The sequence below is a fragment of the Apostichopus japonicus genome, chromosome 20, assembly GCF_037975245.1.
Source record: "Apostichopus japonicus isolate 1M-3 chromosome 20, ASM3797524v1, whole genome shotgun sequence".
NCBI classification, from domain to species: Eukaryota; Metazoa; Echinodermata; class Holothuroidea; order Aspidochirotida; family Stichopodidae; genus Apostichopus; species Apostichopus japonicus.
In genome coordinates, this window is record NC_092580.1 from 11,442,221 (window position 1) to 11,457,336 (window position 15,116).

Genomic DNA, 15,116 nt, shown 5'->3' on the forward strand with positions numbered 1-15,116 from the left:
AGTTGAAGGTTTTCGAGTGGTACGCTCTGAAGTTTCTACCCTAGTACTTTCTTCTTCAGTAGTTGGAGCTACTGTGGATGTGCCTATAGAGCTTTCAATTGTACTACTTACAGGAGCTGTTGTCTCTAATGTTGTCAATACTTTGGCTGTTGTCTCTTCTTCTGTTGATGCCAAAGTTGTTTCTGCAGTTGTGGGTATCATTGATGTACTGAAAGTACTCTTAAATGTAGTTTCTTGCTCTGTAGTACTCACCTCCTCTGAAGGTGAGGGACTGAGAGTTGTACGCTCTGAAGTTTCTACCCTAGTACTTTCTTCTTCAGTAGTTGGAGCTACTGTGGATGTGCCTATAGAGCTTTCAATAGTACTAACAACAGGAGTTGTTGTCTCTAATGTTGTCAATACTTCAGCTGTTGTCTCTTCTTCTGTTGATTCCAATGTTGTTTCTTCAGTTGTGGGTACCAGTGATGTTCTTACAGTACTCTCAAATGTAGTTTCTTCCTCTGTAGTACTCATCTCAGCTGTAGTTGAAGGTTGTCGAGTGGTACGCTCTGAAGTTTCTACCCTAGTACTTTCTTCTTCAGTAGTTGGAGATACAGTGGAAGTTGCTGCGGAGCTTTCAATAGTACTACTTACAGGTGTTGTTGTTTCTAATGTTGTAAAGACTTTGGCTGTTGTGTCTTCTTCTGTTGATTCCAATGTTGTGTCTTCAGTAGTGGGTAACATTGATGTACGAGAAGAACTCTCAAATGTAGTTTCTTCTTCCGTAGAACTCACCTCAGCTGTAGTTGAAGGTTGTCGAGTGGTAATCACTGAAGTTTTTACTCTAGTACTTTCTTCTTCAGTAGTTGGAGCTACTGTGGATGTGCCTATCGAGCTTTCAATAGTACTACCTACAGGAGTTGTTGTCTTTAATGTTGTCAATACTTCAGCTGTTGTCTCTTCTTCTGTTGATCCCAGTGTTGTATCTTCAGTTGTGGGTAACATTGATGTTCTTACAGTACTCTCAAATGTAGTTTCTTCTTCTGTAGAACTCTTCTCAGCTGTAGTTGAAGGTTGTCGAGTGGTACGCTCTGAAGTTTCTACCCTAGTACTTTCTTCTTCAGTAGTTGGAGCTACTGTGGATGTGCCTATAGAGCTTTCAATAGTACTACTTACAGGAGTTGTTGTCTCTAATGTTGTCAATACTTTGGCTGTTGTCTCTTCTTCTGTTGATTCCAATGTTGTTTCTGCAGTTGTGGGTATCATTGATGTACTGAAAGTACTCTTAAATGTAGTTTCTTCCTCTGTAGTACTCACCTCCTCTGAAGGTGAGGGACTGAGAGTTGTACGCTCTGAAGTTTCTACCCTAGTACTTTCTTCTTCAGTAGTTGGAGCTACTGTGGATGTGCCTATAGAGCTTTCAATAGTACTAACAACAGGAGTTGTTGTCTCTAATGTTGTCAATACTTCAGCTGTTGTCTCTTCTTCTGTTGATTCCAATGTTGTTTCTTCAGTTGTGGGTACCAGTGATGTTCTTACAGTACTCTCAAATGTAGTTTCTTCCTCTGTAGTACTCATCTCAGCTGTAGTTGAAGGTTGTCGAGTGGTACGCTCTGAAGTTTCTACCCTAGTACTTTCTTCTTCAGTAGTTGGAGATACAGTGGAAGTTGCTGCGGAGCTTTCAATAGTACTACTTACAGGTGTTGTTGTTTCTAATGTTGTAAAGACTTTGGCTGTTGTGTCTTCTTCTGTTGATTCCAATGTTGTGTCTTCAGTAGTGGGTAACATTGATGTACGAGAAGAACTCTCAAATGTAGTTTCTTCTTCCGTAGAACTCACCTCAGCTGTAGTTGAAGGTTGTCGAGTGGTAATCACTGAAGTTTTTACTCTAGTACTTTCTTCTTCAGTAGTTGGAGCTACTGTGGATGTGCCTATCGAGCTTTCAATAGTACTACCTACAGGAGTTGTTGTCTTTAATGTTGTCAATACTTCAGCTGTTGTCTCTTCTTCTGTTGATCCCAGTGTTGTATCTTCAGTTGTGGGTAACATTGATGTTCTTACAGTACTCTCAAATGTAGTTTCTTCTTCTGTAGAACTCTTCTCAGCTGTAGTTGAAGGTTGTCGAGTGGTACGCTCTGAAGTTTCTACCCTAGTACTTTCTTCTTCAGTAGTTGGAGATACAGTGGAAGTTGCTGCGGAGCTTTCAATAGTACTACTTACAGGAGTTGTTGTCTCTAATGTTGTCAATACTTTGGCTGTTGTCTCTTCTTCTGTTGATGCCAAAGTTGTTTCTGCAGTTGTGGGTATCATTGATCTACTGAAATTACTCTTAAATGTAGTTTCTTGCTCTGTAATACTCACCTCCTCTGAAGGTGAGGGACTGAGAGTTGTACGCTCTGAAGTTTCTACCCTAGTACTTTGTTCTTCAGTAGTTGGAGCTACTGTGGAAGTGCCTATAGAGCTTTCAATAGTACTACCTACAGGAGTTGTTGTCTCTAATGTTGTCAATACTTCAGCTGTTGTCTCTTCTTCTGTTGATCCCAGTGTTGTTTCTTCAGTAGTTGGTAACATTGATGTACCGAAAGTACTCTCAAATGTAGTTTCTTCTTCTGTAGAACTCTTCTCAGCTGTAGTTGAAGGTTGTCGAGTTGTAATGTCTGAAGTTTCTACCCTTGTACTTTCAACTGCAGTAGTTGGAGATACTGTGGATGTGCCTATAGAGCTTTCAATAGTACTACTTACAGGTGTTGTTGTAAGTTCTTCTGTAGTTTGGCGTGTTCCCTTTTCTGTTGTTTGAATCAAAATGGTTGAAAATCCCTGACTTGGTGTTTGGACAGTTACTAACTTCTCACCTTTTTCCTTAGTAATAGTTAGGACATCAGGAGTTTCTTCACTCGTTGGAAAAATACTACTCAATTCATCTTTAGTTATTGTATTGATAGATGTAGCCAGCATAGATATTTTTTCGGTTGCTTCTTCTTCTTCAGTAGTTGAGGCTACTATAGGTGTTGCTGCAGAGCTTTCAAAAGAACTTCTGATGGGAGTTGTTAGCTCTAATGTTGTATAGACTTGGATTGTTGTGTCTTCTTCTGTTGATTCCAATGTTGATTCTTCAGTTGTAGGTAACACTGATGTAATTTCAGTACTCCTAAAAGTACTTTCTTCTTCTGTAGAACTCATATCAGCTGTAGTTGAAATTTCTGTAGTTGTAATTACTGAAGTTTCTACCCTAGTACTTTTTTCTTCTTCAGAAGTTGGAGCTACTGTGGATGTGCCTATAGAGCTTTCAATAGTACTACCTACATGAGTTGTATCTAATGTTGTCAAGCCTTCAGCTGTTGTCTCTTCTTCTGTTGATTCCAGAGTTGTTACTTCAGTTGTGGGTAACATTGATGTACCGAAAGTACTCTCAAATGTAGTTTCTTCTTCTGTAGCACTCATCTCAGCTTTAGTTGAAGGTTGTCGAGCGGTAATCACTGAAGTTTCTACCCTAGTACTTTCTTCTTCAGTAGTTGGAGCTACTGTGGATGTGCCTATAGAGCTTTCAATAGTACTACTTACAGGAGTTGTTGTCTCTAATGTTGTCAAGACTTTGGCTGTTGTCTCTTCTTCTGTTGATTCCAAAGTTGTTTCTTCAGTTGTGGGTAACATTGATGCATGTGAAGTACTCTCAAATGTAGTTTCTTCCTCTGTAGTACTCACCTCCTCTGACGGTGAGGGACTGAGAGTTGTACGCTCTGAAGTTTCTACCCTAGTACTTTCTTCTTCACTAGTTGGAGATACAGTGGAAGTTGCTGCAGAGCTTTCAATCGTACTACTAAAAGATGTTGTTGTTTCTAAGGTTGTCAAGACTTCAGCTGTTGTCTCTTCTTCTGTTGATCCCAGTGTTGTATCTTCAGTTGTGGGTAACATTGATGTTCTTACAGTACTCTCAAATGTAGTTTCTTCTTCTGTAGAACTCTTCTCAGCTGTAGTTGAAGGTTGTCGAGTGGTACGCTCTGAAGTTTCTACCCCAGTACTTTCTTCTTCAGTAGTTGGAGCTACTGTGGATGTGCCTATAGAGCTTTCAATAGTACTACTTACAGGAGTTGTTGTCTCTAATGTTGTCAATACTTTGGCTGTTGTCTCTTCTTCTGTTGATGCCAAAGTTGTTTCTGCAGTTGTGGGTATCATTGATCTACTGAAAGTACTCTTAAATGTAGTTTCTTGCTCTGTAATACTCACCTCCTCTGAAGGTGAGGGACTGAGAGTTGTACGCTCTGAAGTTTCTACCCTAGTACTTTCAACTGCAGTAGTTGGAGATACAGTGGAAGTTGCTGCGGAGCTTTCAATAGTACTACCTACAGGAGTTGTTGTCTCTAATGTTGTCAATACTTCAGCTGTTGTCTCTTCTTCTGTTGATCCCAGTGTTGTTTCTTCAGTAGTGGGTAACATTGATGTACCGAAAGTACTCTCAAATGTAGTTTCTTCTACTGTAGAACTCTTCTCAGCTGTAGTTGAAGGTTGTCGAGTTGTAGTGTCTGAAGTTTCTACCCTAGTACTTTCAACTGCAGTAGTTGGAGATACAGTGGAAGTTGCTGCAGAGCTTTCAATAGTACTAATTACAGGTGTTGTTGTCTCTAATGTTGTCAAGACTTTGGCTGTTGTCTCTTCTTCTGTTGTTTCTTCAGTTGTGGGTACCAGTGATGTTCTTACAGTACTCTCAAATGTAGTTTCTTCCTCTGTAGTACTCATCTCAGCTGTAGTTGAAGGTTGTCGAGTAGTAAGCACTGAAGTTTCTACCCTAGTACTTTCTTCTTCAGTAGTTGGAGCTACTGTGGATGTGCCTATAGAGCTTTCAATAGTACTACCTACAGGAGTTGTTGTGACTAATGTTGTCAATACATCAGCTGTTGTCTCTTCTTCTGTTGATCCCAGTGTTGTTTCTTCAGTAGTTGGTAACATTGATGTACCGAAAGTACTCTCAAATGTGGTTTCTTCTTCTGTAGAACTCTTCTCAGCTGTAGTTGAAGGTTGTCGAGTTGTAATGTCTGAAGTTTCGACCCTTGTACTTTCAACTGCAGTAGTTGGAGATACAGTGGAAGTTGCTGCAGAGCTTTCAATAGTGCTAATTACAGGTGTTGTTGTCTGTAATGTTGTCAAGACTTTGGCTGTTGTCTCTTCTTCTGTTGATTCCAATGTTGTTTCTTCAGTAGTGGGTAACATTGATGTACCCAAAGTACTCTCAAATGTAGTTTCTTCTTCTGTAGAACTCTTCTCAGCTGTAGTTGAAGGTTGTCGAGTTGTAATGTCTGAAGTTTCGACCCTAGTACTTTCAACTGCAGTAGTTGGAGTTACTGTGGATGTGCCTATAGAGCTTTCAATAGTACTACCTACATGAGTTGTTGTCTCTAATCTTGTCAATACTTCAGCTGTTGTCTCTTCTTCTGTTGATTCCAATGTTGTTTCTTCAGTTGTGGGTACCAGTGATGTTCTTACAGTACTCTCAAATGTAGTTTCTTCCTCTGTAGTACTCATCTCAGCAGTAGTTGAAGGTTGTCGAGTTGTAATCACTGAAGTTTCTACCCTAGTACTTTCTTCTTCAGTAGTTGGAGCTACTGTGGATGTGCCTATCGAGCTTTCAATAGTACTACCTACATGAGTTGTTGTCTCTAATGTTGTCATTACTTCAGCTGTTGTCTCTTCTTCTGTTGATCCCAGTGTTGTTTCTTCAGTAGTGGGTAACATTGATGTACCTAAAGTACTCTCAAATGTAGTTTCTTCTTCTGTAGAACTCTTCTCAGCTGTAGTTGAAGGTTGTCGAGTTGTAGTGTCTGAAGTTTCTACCCTAGTACTTTCAACTGCAGTAGTTGGAGATACAGTGGAAGTTGCTGCGGAGCTTTCAATAGTACTACCTACAGGAGTTGTTGTCTCTAATGTTGTCAATACTTCAGCTGTTGTCTCTTCTTCTGTTGATCCCAGTGTTGTTTCTTCAGTAGTGGGTAACATTGATGTACCGAAAGTACTCTCAAATGTAGTTTCTTCTACTGTAGAACTCTTCTCAGCTGTAGTTGAAGGTTGTCGAGTTGTAGTGTCTGAAGTTTCTACCCTAGTACTTTCAACTGCAGTAGTTGGAGATACAGTGGAAGTTGCTGCAGAGCTTTCAATAGTACTAATTACAGGTGTTGTTGTCTCTAATGTTGTCAAGACTTTGGCTGTTGTCTCTTCTTCTGTTGTTTCTTCAGTTGTGGGTACCAGTGATGTTCTTACAGTACTCTCAAATGTAGTTTCTTCCTCTGTAGTACTCATCTCAGCTGTAGTTGAAGGTTGTCGAGTAGTAAGCACTGAAGTTTCTACCCTAGTACTTTCTTCTTCAGTAGTTGGAGCTACTGTGGATGTGCCTATAGAGCTTTCAATAGTACTACCTACAGGAGTTGTTGTGACTAATGTTGTCAATACATCAGCTGTTGTCTCTTCTTCTGTTGATCCCAGTGTTGTTTCTTCAGTAGTTGGTAACATTGATGTACCGAAAGTACTCTCAAATGTGGTTTCTTCTTCTGTAGAACTCTTCTCAGCTGTAGTTGAAGGTTGTCGAGTTGTAATGTCTGAAGTTTCGACCCTTGTACTTTCAACTGCAGTAGTTGGAGATACAGTGGAAGTTGCTGCAGAGCTTTCAATAGTGCTAATTACAGGTGTTGTTGTCTGTAATGTTGTCAAGACTTTGGCTGTTGTCTCTTCTTCTGTTGATTCCAATGTTGTTTCTTCAGTAGTGGGTAACATTGATGTACCGAAAGTACTCTCAAATGTAGTTTCTTCTTCTGTAGAACTCTTCTCAGCTGTAGTTGAAGGTTGTCGAGTTGTAATGTCTGAAGTTTCGACCCTAGTACTTTCAACTGCAGTAGTTGGAGTTACTGTGGATGTGCCTATAGAGCTTTCAATAGTACTACCTACATGAGTTGTTGTCTCTAATCTTGTCAATACTTCAGCTGTTGTCTCTTCTTCTGTTGATTCCAATGTTGTTTCTTCAGTTGTGGGTACCAGTGATGTTCTTACAGTACTCTCAAATGTAGTTTCTTCCTCTGTAGTACTCATCTCAGCAGTAGTTGAAGGTTGTCGAGTGGTAATCACTGAAGTTTCTACCCTAGTACTTTCTTCTTCAGTAGTTGGAGCTACTGTGGATGTGCCTATCGAGCTTTCAATAGTACTACCTACATGAGTTGTTGTCTCTAATGTTGTCAATACTTCAGCTGTTGTCTCTTCTTCTGTTGATCCCAGTGTTGTTTCTTCAGTAGTGGGTAACATTGATGTACCTAAAGTACTCTCAAATGTAGTTTCTTCTTCTGTAGAACTCTTCTCAGCTGTAGTTGAAGGTTGTCGAGTTGTAGTGTCTGAAGTTTCTACCCTAGTACTTTCAACTGCAGTAGTTGGAGATACAGTGGAAGTTGCTGCGGAGCTTTCAATAGTACTACCTACAGGAGTTGTTGTCTCTAATGTTGTCAATACTTCAGCTGTTGTCTCTTCTTCTGTTGATCCCAGTGTTGTTTCTTCAGTAGTGGGTAACATTGATGTACCGAAAGTACTCTCAAATGTAGTTTCTTCTACTGTAGAACTCTTCTCAGCTGTAGTTGAAGGTTGTAGAGTTGTAGTGTCTGAAGTTTCTACCCTAGTACTTTCAACTGCAGTAGTTGGAGATACAGTGGAAGTTGCTGCAGAGCTTTCAATAGTACTAATTACAGGTGTTGTTGTCTCTAATGTTGTCAAGACTTTGGCTGTTGTCTCTTCTTCTGTTGTTTCTTCAGTTGTGGGTACCAGTGATGTTCTTACAGTACTCTCAAATGTAGTTTCTTCCTCTGTAGTACTCATCTCAGCTGTAGTTGAAGGTTGTCGAGTAGTAAGCACTGAAGTTTCTACCCTAGTACTTTCTTCTTCAGTAGTTGGAGCTACTGTGGATGTGCCTATAGAGCTTTCAATAGTACTACCTACAGGAGTTGTTGTGACTAATGTTGTCAATACATCAGCTGTTGTCTCTTCTTCTGTTGATCCCAGTGTTGTTTCTTCAGTAGTTGGTAACATTGATGTACCGAAAGTACTCTCAAATGTGGTTTCTTCTTCTGTAGAACTCTTCTCAGCTGTAGTTGAAGGTTGTCGAGTTGTAATGTCTGAAGTTTCGACCCTTGTACTTTCAACTGCAGTAGTTGGAGATACAGTGGAAGTTGCTGCAGAGCTTTCAATAGTGCTAATTACAGGTGTTGTTGTCTCTAATGTTGTCAAGACTTTGGCTGTTGTCTCTTCTTCTGTTGATTCCAATGTTGTTTCTTCAGTAGTGGGTAACATTGATGTACCGAAAGTACTCTCAAATGTAGTTTCTTCTTCTGTAGAACTCTTCTCAGCTGTAGTTGAAGGTTGTCGAGTTGTAATGTCTGAAGTTTCGACCCTAGTACTTTCAACTGCAGTAGTTGGAGTTACTGTGGATGTGCCAATAGAGCTTTCAATAGTACTACCTACAGGAGTTGTTGTGACTAATGTTGTCAATACTTCAGCTGTTGTCTCTTCTTCTGTTGATCCCAGTGTTGTTTCTTCAGTAGTGGGTAACATTGATGTACCGAAAGTACTCTCAAATGTAGTTTCTTCTTCTGTAGAACTCTTCTCAGCTGTAGTTGAAGGTTGTCGAGTTGTAATGTCTGAAGTTTCGACCCTTGTACTTTCAACTGCAGTAGTTGGAGATACAGTGGAAGTTGCTGCAGAGCTTTCAATAGTGCTAATTACAGGTGTTGTTGTCTGTAATGTTGTCAAGACTTTGGCTGTTGTCTCTTCTTCTGTTGATTCCAATGTTGTTTCTTCAGTAGTGGGTAACATTGATGTACCGAAAGTACTCTCAAATGTAGTTTCTTCTTCTGTAGAACTCTTCTCAGCTGTAGTTGAAGGTTGTCGAGTTGTAATGTCTGAAGTTTCGACCCTAGTACTTTCAACTGCAGTAGTTGGAGTTACTGTGGATGTGCCTATAGAGCTTTCAATAGTACTACCTACATGAGTTGTTGTCTCTAATCTTGTCAATACTTCAGCTGTTGTCTCTTCTTCTGTTGATTCCAATGTTGTTTCTTCAGTTGTGGGTACCAGTGATGTTCTTACAGTACTCTCAAATGTAATTTCTTCCTCTGTAGTACTCATCTCAGCAGTAGTTGAAGGTTGTCGAGTGGTAATCACTGAAGTTTCTACCCTAGTACTTTCTTCTTCAGTAGTTGGAGCTACTGTGGATGTGCCTATCGAGCTTTCAATAGTACTACCTACATGAGTTGTTGTCTCTAATGTTGTCAATACTTCAGCTGTTGTCTCTTCTTCTGTTGATCCCAGTGTTGTTTCTTCAGTAGTGGGTAACATTGATGTACCTAAAGTACTCTCAAATGTAGTTTCTTCTTCTGTAGAACTCTTCTCAGCTGTAGTTGAAGGTTGTCGAGTTGTAGTGTCTGAAGTTTCTACCCTAGTACTTTCAACTGCAGTAGTTGGAGATACAGTGGAAGTTGCTGCGGAGCTTTCAATAGTACTACCTACAGGAGTTGTTGTCTCTAATGTTGTCAATACTTCAGCTGTTGTCTCTTCTTCTGTTGATCCCAGTGTTGTTTCTTCAGTAGTGGGTAACATTGATGTACCGAAAGTACTCTCAAATGTAGTTTCTTCTACTGTAGAACTCTTCTCAGCTGTAGTTGAAGGTTGTCGAGTTGTAGTGTCTGAAGTTTCGACCCTAGTACTTTCAACTGCAGTAGTTGGAGATACAGTGGAAGTTGCTGCAGAGCTTTCAATAGTACTAATTACAGGTGTTGTTGTCTCTAATGTTGTCAAGACTTTGGCTGTTGTCTCTTCTTCTGTTGTTTCTTCAGTTGTGGGTACCAGTGATGTTCTTACAGTACTCTCAAATGTAGTTTCTTCCTCTGTAGTACTCATCTCAGCTGTAGTTGAAGGTTGTCGAGTAGTAAGCACTGAAGTTTCGACCCTAGTACTTTCTTCTTCAGTAGTTGGAGCTACTGTGGATGTGCCTATAGAGCTTTCAATAGTACTACCTACAGGAGTTGTTGTGACTAATGTTGTCAATACATCAGCTGTTGTCTCTTCTTCTGTTGATCCCAGTGTTGTTTCTTCAGTAGTTGGTAACATTGATGTACCGAAAGTACTCTCAAATGTGGTTTCTTCTTCTGTAGAACTCTTCTCAGCTGTAGTTGAAGGTTGTCGAGTTGTAATGTCTGAAGTTTCGACCCTTGTACTTTCAACTGCAGTAGTTGGAGATACAGTGGAAGTTGCTGCAGAGCTTTCAATAGTGCTAATTACAGGTGTTGTTGTCTGTAATGTTGTCAAGACTTTGGCTGTTGTCTCTTCTTCTGTTGATTCCAATGTTGTTTCTTCAGTAGTGGGTAACATTGATGTACCGAAAGTACTCTCAAATGTAGTTTCTTCTTCTGTAGAACTCTTCTCAGCTGTAGTTGAAGGTTGTCGAGTTGTAATGTCTGAAGTTTCGACCCTAGTACTTTCAACTGCAGTAGTTGGAGTTACTGTGGATGTGCCAATAGAGCTTTCAATAGTACTACCTACAAGAGTTGTTGTGACTAATGTTGTCAATACTTCAGCTGTTGTCTCTTCTTCTGTTGATCCCAGTGTTGTTTCTTCAGTAGTGGGTAACATTGATGTACCGAAAGTACTCTCAAATGTAGTTTCTTCTTCTGTAGAACTCTTCTCAGCTGTAGTTGAAGGTTGTCGAGTTGTAATGTCTGAAGTTTCGACCCTAGTACTTTCAACTGCAGTAGTTGGAGATACTGTGGATGTGCCTATAGAGCTTTCAATAGTACTACCTACAGGAGTTGTTGTGACTAATGTTGTCAATACTTCAGCTGTTGTCTCTTCTTCTGTTGATCCCAGTGTTGTTTCTTCAGTAGTGGGTAACATTGATGTACCGAAAGTACTCTCAAATGTAGTTTCTTCTTCTGTAGAACTCTTCTCAGCTGTAGTTGAAGGTTGTCGAGTTGTAATGTCTGAAGTTTCTACCCTTGTACTTTCAACTGCAGTAGTTGGAGATACTGTGGATGTGCCTATAGAGCTTTCAATTGTACTACTTACAGGTGTTGTTGTTTCTAATGTTGTCAAGACTTTGGCTGTTGTCTCTTCTTCTGTTGATTCCAAAGTTGTTTCTTCAGTTGTGGGTAACATTGATGCATGTGAAGTACTCTCAAATGTAGTTTCTTCCTCTGTAGTACTCACCTCCTCTGACGGTGAGGGACTGAGAGTTGTACGCTCTGAAGTTTCTACCCTAGTACTTTCTTCTTCACTAGTTGGAGATACAGTGGAAGTTGCTGCAGAGCTTTCAATCGTACTACTAAAAGATGTTGTTGTTTCTAAGGTTGTCAAGACTTCAGCTGTTGTCTCTTCTTCTGTTGATTCCAAAGTTGTTTCTTCAGTAGTGGGTAACATTGATGTACGAGAAGAACTCTCAAATGTCGTTACTTCTTCCGTAGAACTCATCTCAGCAGTAGTTGAAGGTTGTCGAGTGGTAATCACTGAAGTACTTTCTTCTTCAGTAGTTGGTGCTACTGTGGATGTGCCTATGGAGCTTTCAATAGTACTACCTACAGGAGTTGTTGTCTCTAATGTTGTCAATACTTCAGCTGTTGTCTCTTCTTCTGTTGATCCCAGTGTTGTTTCTTCAGTAGTGGGTAACATTGATGTACCGAAAGTACTCTCAAATGTAGTTTCTTCTTCTGTAGAACTCTTCTCAGCTGTAGTTGAAGGTTGTCGAGTTGTAATGTCTGAAGTTTCTACCCTAGTACTTTCAACTGCAGTAGTTGGAGATACTGTGGAAGTTGCTGCAGAGCTTTCAATAGTGCTAATTACAGGTGTTGTTGTCTCTAATGTTGTCAAGACTTTGGCTGTTGTCTCTTCTTCTGTTGATTCCAATGTTGTTTCTTCAGTAGTGGGTAACATTGATGTACCGAAAGTACTCTCAAATGTAGTTTCTTCTTCTGTAGAACTCTTCTCAGCTGTAGTTGAAGGTTGTCGAGTTGTAATGTCTGAAGTTTCGACCCTAGTACTTTCAACTGCAGTAGTTGGAGTTACTGTGGATGTGCCTATAGAGCTTTCAATAGTACTACCTACATGAGTTGTTGTCTCTAATCTTGTCAATACTTCAGCTGTTGTCTCTTCTTCTGTTGATTCCAATGTTGTTTCTTCAGTTGTGGGTACCAGTGATGTTCTTACAGTACTCTCAAATGTAGTTTCTTCCTCTGTAGTACTCATCTCAGCAGTAGTTGAAGGTTGTCGAGTGGTAATCACTGAAGTTTCTACCCTAGTACTTTCTTCTTCAGTAGTTGGAGCTACTGTGGATGTGCCTATCGAGCTTTCAATAGTACTACCTACATGAGTTGTTGTCTCTAATGTTGTCAATACTTCAGCTGTTGTCTCTTCTTCTGTTGATCCCAGTGTTGTTTCTTCAGTAGTGGGTAACATTGATGTACCTAAAGTACTCTCAAATGTAGTTTCTTCTTCTGTAGAACTCTTCTCAGCTGTAGTTGAAGGTTGTCGAGTTGTAGTGTCTGAAGTTTCTACCCTAGTACTTTCAACTGCAGTAGTTGGAGATACAGTGGAAGTTGCTGCGGAGCTTTCAATAGTACTACCTACAGGAGTTGTTGTCTCTAATGTTGTCAATACTTCAGCTGTTGTCTCTTCTTCTGTTGATCCCAGTGTTGTTTCTTCAGTAGTGGGTAACATTGATGTACCGAAAGTACTCTCAAATGTAGTTTCTTCTACTGTAGAACTCTTCTCAGCTGTAGTTGAAGGTTGTCGAGTTGTAGTGTCTGAAGTTTCTACCCTAGTACTTTCAACTGCAGTAGTTGGAGATACAGTGGAAGTTGCTGCAGAGCTTTCAATAGTACTAATTACAGGTGTTGTTGTCTCTAATGTTGTCAAGACTTTGGCTGTTGTCTCTTCTTCTGTTGTTTCTTCAGTGGTGGGTACCAGTGATGTTCTTACAGTACTCTCAAATGTAGTTTCTTCCTCTGTAGTACTCATCTCAGCTGTAGTTGAAGGTTGTCGAGTAGTAAGCACTGAAGTTTCTACCCTAGTACTTTCTTCTTCAGTAGTTGGAGCTACTGTGGATGTGCCTATAGAGCTTTCAATAGTACTACCTACAGGAGTTGTTGTGACTAATGTTGTCAATACATCAGCTGTTGTCTCTTCTTCTGTTGATCCCAGTGTTGTTTCTTCAGTAGTTGGTAACATTGATGTACCGAAAGTACTCTCAAATGTGGTTTCTTCTTCTGTAGAACTCTTCTCAGCTGTAGTTGAAGGTTGTCGAGTTGTAATGTCTGAAGTTTCGACCCTTGTACTTTCAACTGCAGTAGTTGGAGATACAGTGGAAGTTGCTGCAGAGCTTTCAATAGTGCTAATTACAGGTGTTGTTGTCTGTAATGTTGTCAAGACTTTGGCTGTTGTCTCTTCTTCTGTTGATTCCAATGTTGTTTCTTCAGTAGTGGGTAACATTGATGTACCGAAAGTACTCTCAAATGTAGTTTCTTCTTCTGTAGAACTCTTCTCAGCTGTAGTTGAAGGTTGTCGAGTTGTAATGTCTGAAGTTTCGACCCTAGTACTTTCAACTGCAGTAGTTGGAGTTACTGTGGATGTGCCAATAGAGCTTTCAATAGTACTACCTACAGGAGTTGTTGTGACTAATGTTGTCAATACTTCAGCTGTTGTCTCTTCTTCTGTTGATCCCAGTGTTGTTTCTTCAGTAGTGGGTAACATTGATGTACCGAAAGTACTCTCAAATGTAGTTTCTTCTTCTGTAGAACTCTTCTCAGCTGTAGTTGAAGGTTGTCGAGTTGTAATGTCTGAAGTTTCGACCCTAGTACTTTCAACTGCAGTAGTTGGAGATACTGTGGATGTGCCTATAGAGCTTTCAATAGTACTACCTACAGGAGTTGTTGTGACTAATGTTGTCAATACTTCAGCTGTTGTCTCTTCTTCTGTTGATCCCAGTGTTGTTTCTTCAGTAGTGGGTAACATTGATGTACCGAAAGTACTCTCAAATGTAGTTTCTTCTTCTGTAGAACTCTTCTCAGCTGTAGTTGAAGGTTGTCGAGTTGTAATGTCTGAAGTTTCTACCCTTGTACTTTCAACTGCAGTAGTTGGAGATACTGTGGATGTGCCTATAGAGCTTTCAATTGTACTACTTACAGGTGTTGTTGTTTCTAATGTTGTCAAGACTTTGGCTGTTGTCTCTTCTTCTGTTGATTCCAAAGTTGTTTCTTCAGTTGTGGGTAACATTGATGCATGTGAAGTACTCTCAAATGTAGTTTCTTCCTCTGTAGTACTCACCTCCTCTGACGGTGAGGGACTGAGAGTTGTACGCTCTGAAGTTTCTACCCTAGTACTTTCTTCTTCACTAGTTGGAGATACAGTGGAAGTTGCTGCAGAGCTTTCAATCGTACTACTAAAAGATGTTGTTGTTTCTAAGGTTGTCAAGACTTCAGCTGTTGTCTCTTCTTCTGTTGATTCCAAAGTTGTTTCTTCAGTAGTGGGTAACATTGATGTACGAGAAGAACTCTCAAATGTCGTTACTTCTTCCGTAGAACTCATCTCAGCAGTAGTTGAAGGTTGTCGAGTGGTAATCACTGAAGTACTTTCTTCTTCAGTAGTTGGTGCTACTGTGGATGTGCCTATGGAGCTTTCAATAGTACTACCTACAGGAGTTGTTGTCTCTAATGTTGTCAATACTTCAGCTGTTGTCTCTTCTTCTGTTGATCCCAGTGTTGTTTCTTCAGTAGTGGGTAACATTGATGTACCGAAAGTACTCTCAAATGTAGTTTCTTCTTCTGTAGAACTCTTCTCAGCTGTAGTTGAAGGTTGTCGAGTTGTAATGTCTGAAGTTTCTACCCTAGTACTTTCAACTGCAGTAGTTGGAGATACTGTGGAAGTTGCTGCAGAGCTTTCAATAGTGCTAATTACAGGTGTTGTTGTCTGTAATGTTGTCAAGACTTTGGCTGTTGTCTCTTCTTCTGTTGATTCCAATGTTGTTTCTTCAGTAGTGGGTAACATTGATGTACCGAAAGTACTCTCAAATGTAGTTTCTTCTTCTGTAGAACTCTTCTCAGCTGTAGTTGAAGGTTGTCGAGTTGTAATGT

General features: G+C 40.1%; 1 protein-coding gene across 2 annotated transcripts in view; it reads right to left on the bottom strand.

Moving 5' to 3' along the window:
* The window catches only part of LOC139961650 (uncharacterized), a 35,897-nt gene extending 20,814 nt beyond the window's left edge, over positions 1-15,083 (bottom strand). For both annotated transcript variants that reach the window (XM_071961010.1, XM_071961009.1), the window contains exon 1: positions 1-15,083. This exon is cut by the window's left edge and continues 17,458 nt beyond it. In XM_071961010.1, the coding sequence (XP_071817111.1) occupies positions 1-15,030 (15,030 nt within the window). In that variant the 5' untranslated portion in view covers positions 15,031-15,083.
* Between the last annotated feature and the right edge of the window lie 33 nt (positions 15,084-15,116).